Source organism: Boleophthalmus pectinirostris, unplaced genomic scaffold (assembly GCF_026225935.1).
Source record: "Boleophthalmus pectinirostris isolate CB_2022bp ecotype Guang Dong unplaced genomic scaffold, ASM2622593v1 HiC_scaffold_15, whole genome shotgun sequence".
Taxonomy (NCBI): Eukaryota; Metazoa; Chordata; class Actinopteri; order Gobiiformes; family Gobiidae; genus Boleophthalmus; species Boleophthalmus pectinirostris.
The window spans coordinates 22772884-22791132 of NW_026571070.1; the positions used below are offsets into that span (position 1 = coordinate 22772884).

The 18249-nt window shown below is 39.5% G+C and overlaps 3 protein-coding genes across 5 annotated transcripts in view; 2 read left to right on the forward strand and 1 right to left on the reverse strand.

The window, feature by feature from the left end:
• u2surp (U2 snRNP-associated SURP domain containing) lies at nt 1-7403 on the forward strand. 2 transcript variants are annotated; one of them, XM_055150885.1, is made up of 26 exons: nt 1-98; nt 693-791; nt 882-996; nt 1090-1214; nt 1283-1353; nt 1431-1519; nt 1663-1698; nt 1808-1890; nt 1961-2126; nt 2199-2410; nt 2745-2788; nt 3906-4010; nt 4098-4158; nt 4243-4412; nt 4494-4656; nt 4752-4831; nt 4905-4992; nt 5069-5206; nt 5362-5545; nt 5619-5699; nt 5767-5818; nt 5888-5993; nt 6062-6172; nt 6243-6370; nt 6579-6752; nt 6935-7403. In XM_055150885.1, the coding sequence occupies exons 1-26, from the start codon at nt 54-56 to the stop codon at nt 7074-7076; spliced, it is 2868 nt and encodes a 955-aa protein (XP_055006860.1). In that variant the 5' UTR covers nt 1-53; the 3' UTR covers nt 7077-7403. The 2 variants fall into 2 exon arrangements, with proteins under 2 accessions (XP_055006860.1, XP_055006861.1); XM_055150886.1 differs by lacking the exons at nt 1-98; nt 693-791; nt 882-996; ... (5 more) ...; nt 1961-2126; nt 2745-2788 and having other exon boundaries at nt 2272-2410.
• Nucleotides 7308-18249, reverse strand: part of LOC110170062 (nephronophthisis 3) — a 22722-nt gene continuing 11780 nt past the window's right edge. For both annotated transcript variants that reach the window (XM_020935686.2, XM_020935713.2), the window contains 17 exons: nt 17973-18134; nt 17729-17893; nt 17517-17655; nt 17334-17455; nt 17149-17255; nt 16985-17078; nt 16708-16785; nt 16459-16597; nt 16206-16313; nt 15621-15719; nt 9701-9770; nt 9503-9588; nt 8529-8600; nt 8062-8216; nt 7879-7995; nt 7705-7814; nt 7308-7636 (listed from right to left, as the gene is read on the reverse strand). In XM_020935686.2, coding sequence (XP_020791345.2) covers nt 7522-7636; nt 7705-7814; nt 7879-7995; nt 8062-8216; nt 8529-8600; nt 9503-9588; nt 9701-9770; nt 15621-15719; nt 16206-16313; nt 16459-16597; nt 16708-16785; nt 16985-17078; nt 17149-17255; nt 17334-17455; nt 17517-17655; nt 17729-17893; nt 17973-18134 — 1938 coding nt within the window. In that variant the 3' untranslated portion in view covers nt 7308-7521. The remainder of the gene's footprint in view (nt 7637-7704; nt 7815-7878; nt 7996-8061; nt 8217-8528; nt 8601-9502; nt 9589-9700; nt 9771-15620; nt 15720-16205; nt 16314-16458; nt 16598-16707; nt 16786-16984; nt 17079-17148; nt 17256-17333; nt 17456-17516; nt 17656-17728; nt 17894-17972; nt 18135-18249) is intronic.
• Nucleotides 11582-13926, forward strand: ackr4b (atypical chemokine receptor 4b). The gene is made up of 2 exons (XM_020935714.2): nt 11582-11669; nt 12790-13926. Exon 2 carries the CDS (start codon nt 12795-12797, stop codon nt 13899-13901), a length of 1107 nt encoding a protein of 368 aa, XP_020791373.1. The 5' UTR covers nt 11582-11669; nt 12790-12794; the 3' UTR covers nt 13902-13926.

The following is an 18249-nucleotide window of genomic DNA, read 5'->3' on the forward strand; positions in this document are numbered from 1 at the left end:
GTCACGTTTGTTGTCCTATGTAATCGATTGTCGATAGTTTTGCCCCACAAAAGATGGCGGATAGAACGCCTGGCGGCTCTCATAAAGCTAGCGCTAAGGTAATAATGCTGTTTTTAGATTATATAACCGTGCGATGATATCTTGCTGGCATTGTTAAATGATATGATGGGATGCCTGAGTGGATCGTATGCGTAGAAGGAAAACTGTGTGTGCAGAATGTGTTAAATGTGCGCGGCAGTCCTCAGCTATGTTAGCTAAAGATGCTATCGACGCCGCTCAGCTAGCCTTTGGCCGTGTGTACACAGGGTCAGCAAGTGTAAATAGAAAGCTTCTGATTTAGTTGTTAATATAATTGTGCTTATCGAACTAAAACAGTTTCGGGCGTGAGAGATTTCTTGAGCCAAAACGTCCTAAAAGTTTGTGGTGGTGGGACACGGGCCCTTGTCCTCAGTGGAACCTGTTAGCGTTGTGGACATACGTTGGTGCTTGTTGACTTCTCCACTTGTTGGGCTAAATGGACTGAAGTGTAGTAAAATAATGTATAGATGTCTACACAGGTCTTCCTATTCTTCGAGTGCTTTGTCATAATATTCAAGAAACATGCCAGAGATTACTTTTAACAATTAACTTGTCCTTGCACGGGTTGTTTTCTCCCGTTTGTAAATAGAAATGTTGTGTTTTTGCACTGACAGGCGCTGCTGGAGAGCAAGCTGAAGTCATTCAGCATTGGGAAGATGTCAGGAACAAAACGCACACTGAGCAAAAAAGAGCAAGATGAAATCAAGAAAAAGGTATGAGGTGCAACTGGAAGTGATACAGCTTGCCAAAGAAGCATAGCTGTTGGCCATTTTACTCAAAGCTATCATATACTTTTGAGACAGGAAGACGAGAGAGCTGCAGCAGAAATTTATGAAGAGTTTCTTGCAGCTTTTGAAGGAGGTGGAGAGGGAAAAGTCAAAACATTTGTCAGAGGGGGTCTTGCCAATGCATCGAAGGGTATTTTTATATAGTGGTCTAAATATGTTTTGTTTTGTAATTTTGCATGTAACTGTTAAGGCAAATTAGAATATATATTTTTATTGCTTTTAGATGAATCTACAACTGAAGACAAAAAAGGAAAGCTGTACAAACCCAAATCACGTTTTGAGCCTCCACAAAGAAACATCTTGCCTTTAGAAACACCATCTCAGTTTTTACCTTTTGATAAAAGAAATGTAAGTACTGTCTGTTTTGCTTAATTGTAAAGTAGTTTTAGTTTTCTTTACCTGTAAAAATGTGTTAGCTTTTGAAGAAGAGCAATGAAAAGGAAAAGAAGAAAAGCAACCTGGAGCTCTTCAAAGAAGAGCTTAAACAGTAAGTGTATTTTTCCCTGAATGAATAATGGTGCCTTATATGTAATATCTAACTGTGTTCATCGAACTGTTCTGCAGAATTCAAGAGGAGAGGGATGAGCGACACAAGTTGAAAGGCCGCGTTAGCCGGTTTGAACCTGTCGCTGGAGTGGATGGAAGACGTTCATGTAAGTGCAGTTAACTGTGCCTCATTTCATTTACTAATGTCAGTTTAGAGTAAGAAAAAGCCACTTGTTTTACGCCCCTGCGCCCCCCCCTCACCCATGTTACCCTGAAACAAAATTTATACTGCTATTTCTGCTTCTTTTAGCGGATGGTTCTTCACGAAGAAACCGTCCGTCCAGTGGTAAATTTGACTTAATATAGTGGCTGTGAATATTATTAATGTTTTGCAAAGCTAGATACCCTCCCTTAAGTCCTCTGCAGGAATTTTTCTCTCTGTTTTGTCTCCACAGTTTTAGACGACAGTGCACCAGGCTCTCATGATGTAGGAGACCCATCAACAACAAACTTGTATTTGGGAAACATCAATCCTCAGGTAGACTTGTTGTCAAAATAAACAGTTTGTGAATCAGCCATAGCCACTGATCTTTAATAACTTTTTATAGATGAATGAAGAGATGCTGTGTCAAGAATTTGGGCGTTATGGGCCCCTGGCTAGTGTCAAGATCATGTGGCCAAGGACCGACGAAGAACGAGCCCGTGAGAGGAATTGTGGCTTTGTAGCTTTCATGAACAGGAGGGATGCTGAACGTGCACTCAAAAATCTCAATGGTATGACCAAATTTGTTAAGTAAGACAGTGTAACCATTTTTCTTAAACTGACACTGCTTTTTATTCTTGAAGGAAAAACTATCATGAATTTTGAGATGAAACTGGGCTGGGGCAAAGGCGTTCCTATTCCTCCCCATCCCATCTACATCCCTCCTTCCATGATGGAGCACACACTGCCCCCACCCCCCTCTGGCCTGCCTTTCAACGCCCAGACCCGAGAGAGGCTAAAGAATCCTAACGCGCCCCTGCTCCCTCCACCCAAAAACAAGGAGGAGTTTGAGAAGGTAACTCGGCACGCCACCTTGAGGATTAGCACATTACAAATGATTGTTTGTGCGATTATGCTGGTTATACATAGTTTTAAAAGGCCAGCAATACTGTATTAATTTTCAAAAGATTTAAGTTTAGTTTTTGGCATAGTAGTTCATGATGTAGATGAATGGCAGGTGTAAATATGAAAGGTGTTTTAATCAGCTCAGTGTCAGGGAGTTTTAACTATTTACAGCAGTAAAGAAAAGTATATTGTGCACATTGAAATGCATTTTTATATTTTGGATTTGTTGTTATTTAACATTACTCACGTTCTATGTTTATTATCTGATGTGACTTCATATACAGACTCTGTCGCAAGCCATAGTCAAAGTGGTTATCCCAACAGAAAGGTACATTTTTTTCTTTATAAATTGGTGTACAAACTTAGAAAATAACATCCCATACAATAAAATATACCCAAAAATCACTGATCATTTGATCACTGCATGCTACAGGGGCAGGTCTGTGTGGGTGAGCAATGGTAGAAAAGTGCAATGGTTTTATAGTAGATAGAAATGAATACTTTTTGCAATCTTACTATGCAATACCCACACCATAACCCACATTGTCTTAGCAAAATCTCATGTTAGACATGTTTTTGTTGCTTAGCAGGAAAAAACATACACCCATCAACATCCCACCCCATCCGTCAACGAAGTTTTCTAATTGAGTGATACAGTGTATGTAGGTCTCTGGATCCTGCTTTCTGACCATTGCTCATTCAGACAGTCTTTCCCCTTGGCCTCTGTCACTATCGGGAGCTCAGTAACTCTGGCTCCTGTGAACAAATCCAAAGTTGTCAGCATTCATCCATGAGACCTTTGACATTGGCCTTGGTGAGCAGCACAACTTGAACTGTCTGCAGCAGCGAGGGATCCGAAAAGCATCATGGGATGGATTGGGAAAGTATACAGAATTTTGCCCCGCCATTGGTACGATCACCTCCAATACAAGTAAATGTGATCTGTGTTGTTCAATCAAGGACATACATTTGTCTTGTTTACTACTGTAGGATTATTGTATGCAGTAGTAGTAACCAATATTATTTGCACTGTCTGCAGTCAAGACATATGTTGTAGGTCACCAATTATAGCTCTGGTTTATGTTGGAATAAGTAAAGGAGCCATTCCAACTAATAATCTTAAGTACACTGCAGCTTCAACCACATCATCAGTATCACTCAAAATGAACAAATAGTAGATATTGATTGACACCACAATTTGTATTACACTCCAAAGTATGAGCATAACTTAGTGCTTGATTATACAACTCCTCACAGTTGTCAGATGGCTTTTTATGGAGCAGTAATGAGTTAGTAATAGCCAGTAAAGAATGTCTATAGAATATTATTTCTACATTTTGAAATGTTGGCGCAGCTGTTAGGAGTGTTAAACAAGCACATTTGTAAACAGTGACCCAAAGGGCAGTCATCTGAAACCATTTGCTTTAACTGTGCTTTTCTTGTAGGAATTTGCTTTCTCTCATCCATCGTATGATCGAGTTTGTGGTGCGTGAGGGCCCAATGTTTGAAGCCATGATCATGAACCGAGAACTCAACAACCCCATGTACAGGTGACAAGAAATTCAGTCTAAAATGTTAAGTTCATGTGTCAAGTTTGAATAAGATAATCACTAACGCTCTTCTTGTCATTTATACAGGTTTCTTTTTGAGAACCAGAGCCCAGCCCACGTGTATTATAGATGGAAGCTTTATTCCATACTACAGGTATAATCTGTTGTGCGAAAAATGGATTACTATGTTAGTGGGTATTCTCAATTTTACTTATATGGCTTCCATTTAAACCTACAGGGTGAATCACCAGCCAAATGGCGAACAGAAGATTTTAGGATGTTCAAAAATGGCTCTCTTTGGCGCCCCCCTCCTCTAAACCCTTATCTACACGGGCCATATGACGACAAAGATGAAGAGGAAGAAGAGGAGGAAGGGAGCAAGAAAGGCTGCTTGAAAGAAGAGTAAGATAGAAACTCCTCCTCCTTTACAGTACTCTGTTATTATGTTATTAGTTAGTATGTCACTGCTGTATTTTTGCACAGTGAGCGAGATAAGTTGGAGGAGATGTTGCGCGGCCTGACACCCCGGAGAGGAGATGTGGGTGAAGCTATGCTGTTTTGTCTTAATCATGCCGAGGCTGCAGAAGAGATTGTTGAATGTATTGCAGAATCATTATCTATCCTTAAAACCCCACTTCCTAAGAAGGTAAGACTTGAAATGTTTTCATGGGTGTGTTTAGGTTTTCTTTATCTCACTATTAATAACCAAAAAATACAAAAAATTTTGTTTATGTATTTCAGATTGCTCGGTTATATCTGGTCTCTGATGTGTTATACAACTCTTCTGCAAAAGTAGCCAATGCATCATATTATAGAAAATAGTAAGTCTTTAAAATTCTTTGCATGGCTCAAGTGGTGTTTCATTTAATTTTACTCTTCTGTTTTTATTTGTAGTTTTGAGTCAAAACTTTGTCAGATATTCTCAGACCTGAATGCAACATACAAAACAATACAAGGTCATCTACAAAGTGAAAACTTCAAGGTACTTGGAAAAGTGCAGATTTGTGCTTTTTGAAAGGGCTGGATTTCACATCTTTATTACTATTTTTCTTTTGTAGCAACGTGTAATGTCGTGTTTCCGTGCATGGGAAGAATGGGCTGTGTACCCGGACCCTTTCCTCATCAAGCTCCAGAACATCTTCCTTGGTCTGGTCAATCTGTCTTCTGAAAAAGAAACTGCCGCTCTTTTGCCTGAGGTAATATTTCTCTTCAAGTCATGTCTTTTGAGTTCATTCTTTTTAAATCCTCACACTTTCTTTTAGTCATCTTGGTCTGTTTTGCTGCTTGACTTCATTAAAAAAAAAAATCGTTGGTGGATCTTATAAATCCAAATGCTTCTGTGTTCTGTCAGAGTGAAGCTGCAGATGACGTGGATGGCGCTCCCATAGTGGATTATATGGACACTGTGGAGGATGTGGATGGGATGCCCATCGACGGTGCACCTATAGATGGTGCTCCACTCGATGGAGCTCCTTTGGATGACCTCGATGGTGTTCCCATTCGTCATGCAGAAGATGACATTGATGGAATACCCTGTGAGTTTTACCCAAGCTTGACTGGGAAAATGTATGGAAGGGCTTTCCCTAATTGTGTTTTTTTATGTTACAGTTGATCAGTCTAAAGAGGCAGCCTTCAAGGTAGCACCTTCTAAATGGGAAGCCGTAGATGAGTCCGAATTGGAAGCTCAAGGTAAGATTCCCATAAAATGTTTGTTATTCCAAAATATCTTTTATAACTTATTTAATATTATTCTTAGCTGTGACAACATCCAAATGGGAAATTTTTGAGCAGCCAGAAGGAATGAAAAAGTAAGTTCTTGTAGTGTGTATTGTGTTTTTTTAATGAACAATAAACAAAAGTATATTTCTGTGTCTAAGGAATGGGGATGACTCCGAAGACCCACAGAGCTACTCCAACCCCACGAGAGAAGACATGGACTACAAAATCAATGAGGAGAAACGCTCCAAGCTCCGAGAGATTGAGGTGTGTAATATAAGACTCCAACACTGTGTTTGAGCTTCATTCATGATCTCATCACTTCCAATGTTTAGGTAAAAGTAATGAAATTTCAAGATGAACTGGAATCAGGAAAAAGACCCAAGAAAGCTGGTCAGAGTATTCAGGAACAAGTGGAACACTATCGAGACAAACTACTACAAAAGGTACCTGTTTGCAAAGTGGTGCAATGCAGTATCAGAAAGGCAAAATTTTACTATGTTTTTGTATTGTAAGGAAAAAGAAAAGGAGAAACTTGAACGAGAAAAAGAGCGTGAGAGGAAAGAGAAGGAAAAGGCAGAGACACGACTGAAAGAGCTGAAGAAAGAGAAGGACAAGGATGACACGCCCACCAGGAAAGACAGGTGAGCTACACTTCTGTCTTCTCTGTATAGAAATAATCTTATTCTTCATGTATAAAGAGCTGTCCACGTTATTATGAGAACATGACAACATGTCAAGTTCTAACCAGCAGCAAAAAACATTGAAGTTTAGAGAAATCTAAGATCCTTTTAAAATTATCTAATGCATGTGTTTTTTGAAACTTAACACTACAATAAATTGTTATTACAGGAAGCGCCATCACAGTAACTCCCCCAGTCCAGCACGCAGTAGCAGCAGACGGGGGCGTTCATCTTCTCCTCGCTCTGAGAGGTCTGAGCGCTCAGACCGCTCCTACTCTAAAGACACTTCCTCTCGCTCTTCTTATAAAGACTCTCCACGCTCTAGTAAAAAGTCCTCCAAGAGGTAAGATATTTTGGAATAGCTTTTGTAAAATGTATATTCAAATTGTATGAAATAAACCTGTGAGGTAATTAATGCAGAAATCAATATTTTAGAAGAACAAATAACTTAAACTTTTAACTTTGTTCAATAAATGTTAATAACAATAAATGTTCAATAAAATTCAATACATTTTGTCTGTCTAGATCTCCATCTCCTCGCACACCTAAACGTTCACGGCGGTCACGCTCAAGAACACCCAAGAAGTCCACAAAAAAGTCCAGGTCAAAGTCCCGCTCCCGGTCGCCTCATCGCTCTCACAAGAAGTCAAAGAAAAGTAAACACTGACATTTCAGAGGACTTGTGACTGCCTTTTCTGATGCCTAATGTGCACCCCAGGGCTCCCAATGTACAGACACAGATCACTGCAGGGTGTTGCATGGTTTTCGTTGGCTATTTGAAATGGATGAGGCCATGGCTGTTTTATTTTGTAAAAATAAATAATGTAAATGTTGATCTGGACATCCCCTCCTCACAGTGGAAATTACCTACATGGTAGTAGACCACTCCCACACAGCGTGCGATATTGACGGGTGTCTTTTATTCATGCTGTCAATTTCCGTTTTGTAGATTACATTAGAAAAGAATTCCTAATAAACATGATTCTTTTTTTAATCAAGTGTCTGTTAATAGATAAATTCTGTCATGATATCAAATCTTCATCTCTACATAAGGCATTATTTGGTGGCAAATCAAATCACAATTGCATTTTGCAGGATCACATGACTTGTGATCACAGCTTGGACTGTGATTTCTTTAGCTGATCTCTCAGTTCTAGCTGAGCAATAGAAGAGAGGTGCACTTCATCTGGTCCATCAGCGATGCGCAGAGTTCGGGCATATGCATACCTGGAAGAAAGGTTTAGATGGCATCAAGGAGGTTAGATTTTACATGTTGTAAACTGCTGCAGACTCACATTTGGGCCAAAGGAAAGTCCCCAGAGACCCCTGCTCCTCCATATACCTGCATTGCACAGTCTACCACTTTACAGGCCATCCGAGCTGCAGCCACTTTAATCATGGCAATCTAGAATATAAACACGTTTATAAGATTAGCGAACACACAAAAACACACACACAATTGTTTTTACCTCTTTACGTGAAGCCCGACTCCCCTTTGTATCCAGTGCATGGGCCGCGTGCAGTGTCAGTAAACGGGTCTGCTCTATCATAAGGCGACACTCCGCTATCCAGTGAGCCACAACCTCCTACATGTGCACAAGTTGTAATACGCAATATATCCACTAGATGGCACCAGAGCGCCGTGTGCTTACGTGTTGGTAGAGCGCCTTTCCAAACGTGCGTCTAGAAGCGGCGCGCTCACAGAGCAGCTCCAGCGCCAACTCTGCCAGGCCCACTGCCCTCATACAGTGATGCAGCCTGCCGGGCCCCAGACGACCCTGTGCGATTTCAAAACCCCGGCCTTCTCCTGGTAAGAACAATTTAGGTTTGAGGTGCAGTAGACACAAATACTATAAAAAAGTATTACTATACTTTTTTGCCCTCATGCAAATGATTAACCACTATACATTTAAATAAAAGTGAAATTAATAACTTTAATAGCATAAATATATAAGTAGTACATTTAAACAAAGTCTGCTACAGTCTGCATATATATCTAAGAGGAATAACATCAAATATTTTTAATAAGGGGCCCTGGTGTGACTTCTGGATTGACAGGTGGGCAGTGGCACTTTGGGACAATTTCACAGAATGTAGTTGTTTTTTTTACAGAGCTTACCTAATATTATGTTTGACGCGGGAACACGCACATTCTCAAAGTGTACTTCAAAATGGCCCCCGTGAATAGCATCTGGAATGAAAACAGTTAAATGGTTATGTTAGATTTGGGGTGACCTGGAAAGAGTAGAAATAAATATAAGTGCATGACAGGTTATTTCAAACATAGTTAATATTATATTAAAACATTTACAAACATAAATGCCTAGTTTTTGAATATATATATAATATAATATTTGTGACATAGGTTGAGGTAATTATTAATAATTAATTATTTTTTAAATTAATTTATTAATCATTGCATTTATATAGAACTTTTCAAAACACCCAAAGCGCTTAACAGTTAATTGTTCATTCACTCTACATTCAGCAGTGACAAACTACAGCCACAGCTGCCCTGGGACAGACTGATGGAAGCTAGGCTACCAATCTGTGCCACCGGCCCCTCCGACCACCACCAACACCTCTTTCTTACTAGGAAATGTAGGTGAAGTGTCTTGAATAAAAAGACAGGGTTTGTTTTTTTTTTGCCACTGGTGCCCCACTGTGGCACATAGAGTTCCCAGTGGTCTCCCATCCAAGTGCTACCCAGGCCTGGCCTTGCTTAGCTTCTGAGATCTGATGAGATCAGGCTTTGACAAGCTGGAATGGCCACATACAGGTAATTGCCTTGCAACCACACTGTTATACTGTAAACAAGGGCCAAAACGTTATATCGTGCAATAGTTATGATTAAACTTTAAATTAAAAAAATGAGTTGCACATTGTTGATGACATAGGTAAAGTTATTCTGTTTTAGAACTCAGCTCTACTTCTTGTGTTTTTGTTCTCAGTTTTTGTTCTCAGTTTTTTCCCCAACAACCAATTAACTGCTACATTAACTAAAATACTATATTTATCACAGGTGCTAACCCACCAAACCAAGTAATAATTAGAAAAACATGCACAAACGACAAACACAAGCACAAACCATACCATCCTGTCCAAACACAGTAAGCGGTCTGACCCGAATCACCCCTGGTGTGTCCATGGGCACAAGGATCATGCTGTGGAGGCTGTGTCTACAGTTACAGGAAACACAATTTCCAAAAAGGTCAGTTAAAGTAAAAAAAAAAAAAAAAAAAGTATTGTAACATTATATCACATGTATATATATCATATATATTCACTCACCTGCTGTTTGTATCTGGTTGTTTGCTTTTGCACATGACAATAGCGATTTTACAATCAGGATTACCAGCACCTGTAAAGGAAAAGTGTGTTTCCTATGAGCTCAATTTGATGAATTTGCACATTATTTTAGTCTGCCTGTCCTTAACCCTTTCATGACCCATGTAAGACCGGAAACAGTTTGAGCTGTCCAAGAGGAAATGACCATGTTGGATGGTAGAGTAGACACTACAGCCTCACAGGCACTGGACACAAAGAATAGCTTTAATATCCTATGGTGAATTCTTTTGGTGTAATATTTTTCTTGGATATTCTATCTGCTAAGTAAAATGTCACGGTTTGCTACGTATATTTAAATGCTTTGTCTTTTTTCTACACCAAATCTATGACAAAGAACTATACCCAGTTCTGCCTGAATGATCTGTCTTTCTTTGAAGTTTTGGTGTAGCTACAGTGATTTTACAGTTTCCCTATTAACATCTTAGTTACACTGTGAATTATAACGTTTAATAATAATAATTTTTGTGTGTGTATATATATATATATATATATATATAAAATGAGTCTCTGATGTGTGTGGGGAGGGAGGTCCAAAAGGGTGGGCAGCAGGGAAGCATAGCCTTCAATATGATTTTCTTTAGAGCTTTGGTTAACAAATCTAATAGCCTTGCTTTAGGATATTGCAATATTGCAACTACATCACTGTTATACCTAACAACAGAATATAGACTAGTAAGAGTAAATAAAGTAGGAAAAAATGCCTGGCCTGTCCTGTGTCTTTTAAGTCCCTTAGGAAATAGACTGGATGACAAATGGCTTGGCTTCCTGTTTATACGTACTTTTCTGGTAAAACTGTCCCCAAAGAATGTGAGGTTTGAAATCCAGACGTCTCCAGAAGGCCCGTCACTTTACTAAACCAATCCTGCCCTCAAAAATTGCCACAAAAGAACAGTCATTGATCCTGTTGCTTTGATATAAATAAGGTTGATCATGCTTAAGTAGTAACTGTGAAAATCAAGGAGAAGGAATCCCAGACCGCTCCACCCAAACGTCTGTCTGTTTGCCCTGGAGGATTCTAGTTCACGTGAACTCTTATGTAAGTATAATGGACCATAAGAAGCCCTGCTGTGCCCAGACAAGCCCCACTGCTGGAATGAAGCCTCAGTACTACATACCAAACATTTTTATAGATTTACTCTGTGATTAAGCTTAATCTGTAGGCCAAATATTGTCATTGTGCACAAATATACAGTAGGTAAACCAACTAGATAGCAAGCCAGTGTGTACCAGTCTGAAGCTTGAATAACCGGAGACGGCTACTTCATAAAACCTGTTGGTGTAAACACATGCAGATCAAATTAATTTAATCCCAGATGTTGTCAAATAAAAAATATTCACCAAATAAAAAATATTCGGCTTTCTGTGTTCCACAAGATCTAAACCAGGTGGCAAAACAAGACTTTTACTAGGTCTAAACTAGGGGACAATCCGGTCTAAAATAGGACTACTCTCATGACTAACTGGATACTACATGCGATGCAGCAAATAAGTGAACTGCAAATGAGTCCGCATACTACCGATGGTACACATGCCACAGTTTGAGAAACACTGATCTATAATTTTATAACATTACAGATTCCTGCATTCAAAATATATCAAGGAGCTACTCTGAGTAAGGCCGATACATTTAAAATACAATACAATACATGACAATTCAAATATCTATCTGAAAAGACACTGACAAGAGGTCTTATCTGAGCAGTGCAATAATAAAAGCGTCACAAGATATTCTCTTAGTCATCTACCATTGAATACAAAGTGAAAACGCACACCCATAGCATAGTTAAACAGTGAGCCCTCCTCTGCTGTCAGCAGTGGAGGGATCGGGGCGGGCTATGGACTAGACTGTGAAAGCCACCCCATAACACATTTCACTACAGCTCAAGAACACAGGAGCTCACAGGATTACAAGGTAAGATTCCTATCACTTTTTCTGCACATGTAAATAAAAGGAAAACTTTGTCAAATGTTGTTTCTTGTGCCTTGTGTAGATCGGTAATGCCAAAGGTTGGTTTTATTCTGAGTCACAAGTCCAGTAATTACTTTATGACATTATTTCAACTGCAGTGAGAAAACATTTCAATGTACACTCTTTTTGCTCTTGTTTATATTTCCTTGTGCATTATATTTGTTAATGTAGATGTACTGTTCATTTTGGAAAATGAAATAAATGGGATCTATTTTAGAGTGTAGAGGGTGAATCCCTGTATACTATAAATCAGATATTATCTTTTCATTTTCTGCTTATGTTGCAATATAGCAAAAAAATCAATTATTATTAAAACATAAGAGGCCCAGCTTTTGACAGGGGAGGAATACTTAACATTTTAACATCTGTTGTGGAAACCCTTACAACGCCCACAGGGGAGATAATGACATATGATGTAACAACTGGAGACTACTTTTATAACATAAATACATACAGGAATGCCAGGAATAGTGATTTTGTTCTAAAAGTCTCAGTACATTTTTCTGCAATGTTAAAAGTTGAAGGTATGTGCATGCTTCTTTCTATGGATATGTCATCTCTGCCTGGAATGTTTCACAATATGACATTAAAACAGCTCTACTTTACATTTATTCAGTTAGAAAAACCTAGAAAAGAAGGCATTCTGACTGTAAGCAGGGTCGACCTTGTCCACAGAACCGACCTGTAACTTGGTCTAGTTTGGTCTCAATGAAGATAAAAAGGTTCCATATCGTACCAAGAAAATTCCAGACAAGTAGTATGAATTGAAGTAGTATGAATCTGAGTGCAAATCAGAACCTTGCTCCTTATCTGACCTGCCTCAGTAGACATAACAGCTCCATGGAGAATATGATGGATCTGAGTGAGGGACAATTAGATAAAAAATCTGCTGTGCAGATGCAGTATGGACTTAACAACTTAGAATAGCTGATCCAGAAAAACATTTTAAAGAAATCCACAGGCAATAAATCCCAAGGGTGTAAAACACAAATCATGAAATAATTCTTACAAGACCTGGTCCTCCTCTCTCACTTTGCCCCACCCTATCCTCTTTATTTTGCAGTAAACATGGAGGATTACTTCGATGATGATGATGGCCTGAATGAGACTTACGACTATGAGGACTATCACACAGTTTGTGATAAAGAGGCTGTGCGCTCCTTTGGCAGTGTCTTCCTGCCTATCATCTACTCTGTGGCTCTAGTGGTGGGGCTGTCAGGAAACGCTTTGGTGGTGGTGGTCTACACTTCCCGTCTGCGCCTCCGCACCCTAACAGACGTGTGCATTCTCAACCTGGCCATCTCCGACCTGCTGCTCCTCTTCACGCTGCCTTTCTGGGCCGCAGACGCAGTTCACGGTTGGAGGTTGGGTTCTGCAGCTTGTAAGATTACATCTTTTGTCTATGGCACTAACTTCAGTTGTGGCATGCTGCTGCTGGCCTGCATCAGTGTGGATCGGTACAGAGCAGTGGCACAGGTTACCAGGGGCCGGCCAGGGATAAGCTCTCGCCTCAGGAAACAGTGGCTGCTGGTGTGTGCTGCTTTGTGGGCTACAGCCAGTTTCCTCAGCCTTCCAGAGCTGATATTCTCCACAGTCAAACACTCCCACCACAGAACATCATGCACAGCGGTGTACCCCATTCACATGGCACGAGCTGCCAAATCTGCCCTGGAGCTGCTGGAGCTAATCCTCAGGTTCCTGGTGCCATTTGTGGTGATGGTGGTGTGCTACAGCTGGGTGGGCTGGACCCTGAGCAGAGGGGAAGGGGGGCGCAGGCAGAGGAAGTGGAGAGCCCTGCGTGTGCTACTGGCTGTGGTGGCTGTGTTCCTGTTCACTCAGATGCCCTACACTCTGGTCAAACTGTGCCGCACACTGGACATTATCTATCTGCTCGTGACGGACTGTGACACAAGTAAGAGCCTGGACCACGCTCTGCAGGTGACGGAGAGCCTGGCCCTCACACATGCATGTATTAACCCCCTGCTCTATGCCTTCATGGGCTCATCCTTTAGGCTGCACATCCTGAAGGCTGTTAAACATCTGGGCCAGCACCTGGACAGTCACCGGCGACAACCGTCCCAGGAGCCTGCTGTCGAGATAGCTCTGAACAACTGCTCACAAGTGCAGTCACATTCTGCCTCTGATGAGCAGAACACCAGCACCTTCAGCATTTAAGACTTGTTATATACTAATTTTCTACTTGCACCTTACATTTGTTATTTTATCTACAGATCTAAATATGTATATTTTTTTCATATTTTCTCTTGTTCAAAAATGTACACAAAAAACACTGAACAAAATATTTGTAAAATAAAATGTATATCTATTTAATCAATTTGCTGTTGAATTTGTTTACTGTTCTCATCATCTGCTTTTCATTTGGCAATGGTTAAGGATGTGGCATGGTATGATTGCACAGAAGGCAATCCATCTAGTTTTAAATATTTAGAAACCAACTAACAACAACCATCAGGGATTGTTAATATGCTGTGGATGTGGATTATTTTAGTTCCCTTATAGATGCAAGCCATGAGTCAGACCAGTATGGGGTAGATCGAGTCGAAAGCATTAGAGTTTAAACATGAAACCACAGTGTTTACAACTGTGTGCATTTGCAGTTAGTCACTGTATTAACTTAAACTGCCTCCAGATCAGAACAGTGAAAGAATAGCACACAAGGCGTGCCTCAGACAACAGCATGGATTTGATTTCAGTGGACACCACACAAAGGAAGAGATCTATACCAGGTGAACAAGCAAGTTCTCTGCTCCACTCTGCCCTACATAGAATCTGGACTTTGGTGCTTTATGACATTGTTATTAAATTCCCATATCTGTTAAACTGACAGAAGCACAGGGTGTTTTACCTTAACGTGCATATGAAAGGTTTTCAGGTTTTTCCAATTACTTGGTTTGGTGTGATGCTACATGTAGTAAATACTTAGCATCAGTTAAGTCAAGAAAAAAATTGAAGAAAAGTACATAAATACACAAAGTAGCAGTGAGTTCTCAAATGGAATACCTCTATTTATGTAGTCAACATGGAAAATTCAAAAAGTCCAAAGTGCAGGGACAATTTAGTCGCAAGGATGGTATTAAACCGTCATTCAAAAAACAGGTAAAAATACAGGTCTAATCATAACTATTGTGCAAGTTTTGGCTCCTGTTAACATTATGATTGCCAGGTAACAGTTATGAACTTACCTTTAGGTATGTCATATCTGTTGCCCAAGTCCAACCAGGAAGTAAAATTTATGAAGTTCCCAATGAAAAAATATTGGGTAAAACTTAAATGTATTGATTTTAACAATGCTTTGGTCAAGTGAGTAGTCTATCCTGTCATATGCAATTTTATATTTACCTTAAAGTGCAAAATGCAAGTCTGAATATTGTATATACAGCCCGTGTTTGCAACTTCATGTGACATCTGGACTTATTCAGTTTGCCTGGACGATATTGAGTGTCTTTAAAATGACATCAGTTCCATTTCACATACACAAACAAGCCAGAGCAGACTCAGAGCTCTTACTTAACTCAGGACATGGAAAGACTGAGTGGAGAAGGAAAACACCATCCTTTTTTTTCAGGGCATTGCTCACTGTGTCTTAGTTTTACTTCTATTTGATGGTGATTTAATACGAAAATAGCATGCTTGGATATAATGACTCATAGAACAAAAACAAGTGTTATGGTTTGACAGTATTCCAAACTGCAAAATACAAGCACAATAAAACCTAACATAAAATGTTAACTCTAAGTCAAAAGTCAAAAGTCTAGAGAGAACAAGAGAGTACACATCTACAAAAAGTATTATTTGTGTTATTATAGTTAGTTACCCTACAGATGGTCCATATCTGTGTTGTGTGGCAAAAGAATAATGTAGAGATGCACATACCACTGCTCCACCATTTCTTTCCATTGATAATGTAGCTGTCTCCATCTCTGTCAAGAGTGCACTCTATGTTTGTGGCATCACTCGAAGCAACATCAGGTTCTGGAAAGAGATAATAACAAAAATATAGTCTAGAATTACCAGGTAATTAAGTCAAAAACTTTAGTTTCAATTCATAGGAAGTGAATACTCTAATATTCTATTGAGAACGTAGCATGTTTTGCTCCTCTTTATGGTTGGTCCTAAAGAACAGAGGATCTGACATCATTGTTCTGAGATCATTGTAAAAAGATCACTCCAGAGATCCATCCTTCAGCGCAAGTTAGCACAATCTACTGTACGTTGACTATGTGTGGTTCACACCCATTGTAATGGCTGCTGGCAACAGTTCACTACTGTTTCTAGGCAGTGGGCAAAGATGAAACCAAAACAAGGAAAACTGGATGTTAGAGTTTTGATGATGTTGAGTTGTAAATAATAAATAAAAAATATACTAAATATACTACTAATATACTATACTATACTTAAAAATATACTAATAATTTCAATTATACAGTGGAAACACAAAGCTATCCATAATCCAGATACCTGTCATGCAGAAGCAGGACCGGATCTCCCCTCTGAGTAAAGGCTGCAGCCACAGCCTCTTCTGTTCCTCACTGCCAAACATGTGGAGGACCTCCATATTTCCTGTATCTTTGAGAAAAACAAAAACAACTTTCCGCATCACAGTTACAGTTTTGGTTTTGACATTTATGAGCTGGTTGTATATTATGGTTTATATTTCAATAATTGTGGTATGGTTGAGAATGAAGATGGAAAACAACTGCAATGGTTTTACCGGGAGCTTGGCAGTTAAAGACGTCTGGAGCAAAGAGGCAGCGCCCTGTTTCCTCTGCGATATAAGCATAGTCCAACTGACTCAGACCACTGACAGCAGGCAGAAAGAGATTCCACAGTCCGGCCGCTCTTGCCTTCACCTGAATACATCAACAGTCTATTGTGCATTTTTCTATTATATGTTTTAACTGCTAATAATATTAGAATAATGATTAGTAACATTTCAGATAAATACAGTTTTTAGTATTACCTGGAGATCTTTTATGATTTGAGGAATGTGCCATCTCTGTGGGGACTCTGCATGTCTGATATAATATTCTTGGACCTCCTTGGTAAAAAAAAAAAAAAAGTTTGTACATACTAGTAACTAATAATTTTCTCATGCTGAATAAGCTTGGGCACAACTCTAAGGGTGTTAGCCAACAACTCAGTAATCCACCTAAAATTTTTGTTTTTGAATGAATGAACTTCTGTTGTTTGACCTTTGGTGTGTAAGAAAACAAAAACACAGATCTTTGATATTGTACCTTTTGTGCAGGTAGAACATATTGCCTCATGAAGTCTTTAACCTGCTGGAGAACAGTTGGGTCTTCACTGTATTTAGTCGCATTTGAAAGAGACCTAACAAAAACACATCTGAATGAGGCAGCATATATCGATCATTAGTTCACCCCATGGAGCTGATATTAACCTCTGAGCAATCTGTAAGGCAACAGCAGCCAGTGGCTCCACACACTGGCCAAACTGAGCAGCATTTGGGGCACTGGCATTCCCTAGGAGATAGCGAGCATAAATCCCCTGAAAACAAAAAAACGTAAATATACTGTTACTAGACTAAATGTGCTTGAAATTAGACCAGCTGCGAGGCGCACAAACCTGGGCAATGGCTGCTAATTTAAAGACTGATAGAACCAGATAGAAGTTTAGATCTGGTATTAAGGAGGGGATCCCTCGACAATTACAATAAATGGAGCTCAAGTCCTCCACAGATGGAATACCTATTAGGAATAATGAGATATTTTAAACAATTACTTAATAATAATATTATTAGTTTCAGACCTTCCACTCCTTTTAAGCTGCCCATTGAGTTAATTTTAAAGTCTTTGGGCCAGTAATGATGCATGAGGAAGTAGGCCAAATCAGCCATTGGTTGGCCAGTGGTAGAAAGCTCCCAGTCTAACACTGCTATTACACGAGCCTAAAAACAATTATTTCAGATTAGTATATCAACTGACAATTGATGAGAAAACACAAATTATGCAAAAAAATACCTCTTTGGCATGAAATATTAAATTATCTATCCGGAAATCTCCATGCACAAGAGTAACTTCATCATCACTGTCAGGCAGATTTTTCAACAGCCAATCTGTAAGATTGTTCATGTCTGGAATGTCTTTGTGAGCAGCTGCGTGGTACTGCTTTGTCCAGGTGGACACCTGTAACACAAATATGTATTAACAGTCATTCACTATTTTCTCCTGCTGTATGATATACTCTGTATGATCTGTGATGCACCTGTCTCCTGCTATACTCTGATCCTTTTCCATATCCGTTAAGTTTCAATGTTGCCAGTGACAGAGAATGTAGTTTTGCCAGCACTTCAACTGCAGCCACATACAAAGCTGCTCTCTCTGATGCTGACACTCCAGGGAGGCGGAGATCACGGAATATACGCCCCTTAATTAAACAATAATTTATACAGTGCCAGTTTGAATGTTCAGACAAACAATGATTTTTATATATATCTACACCAGAAGTCAGTAGTGCAGAGACATGGGGTATAGTACAGAGT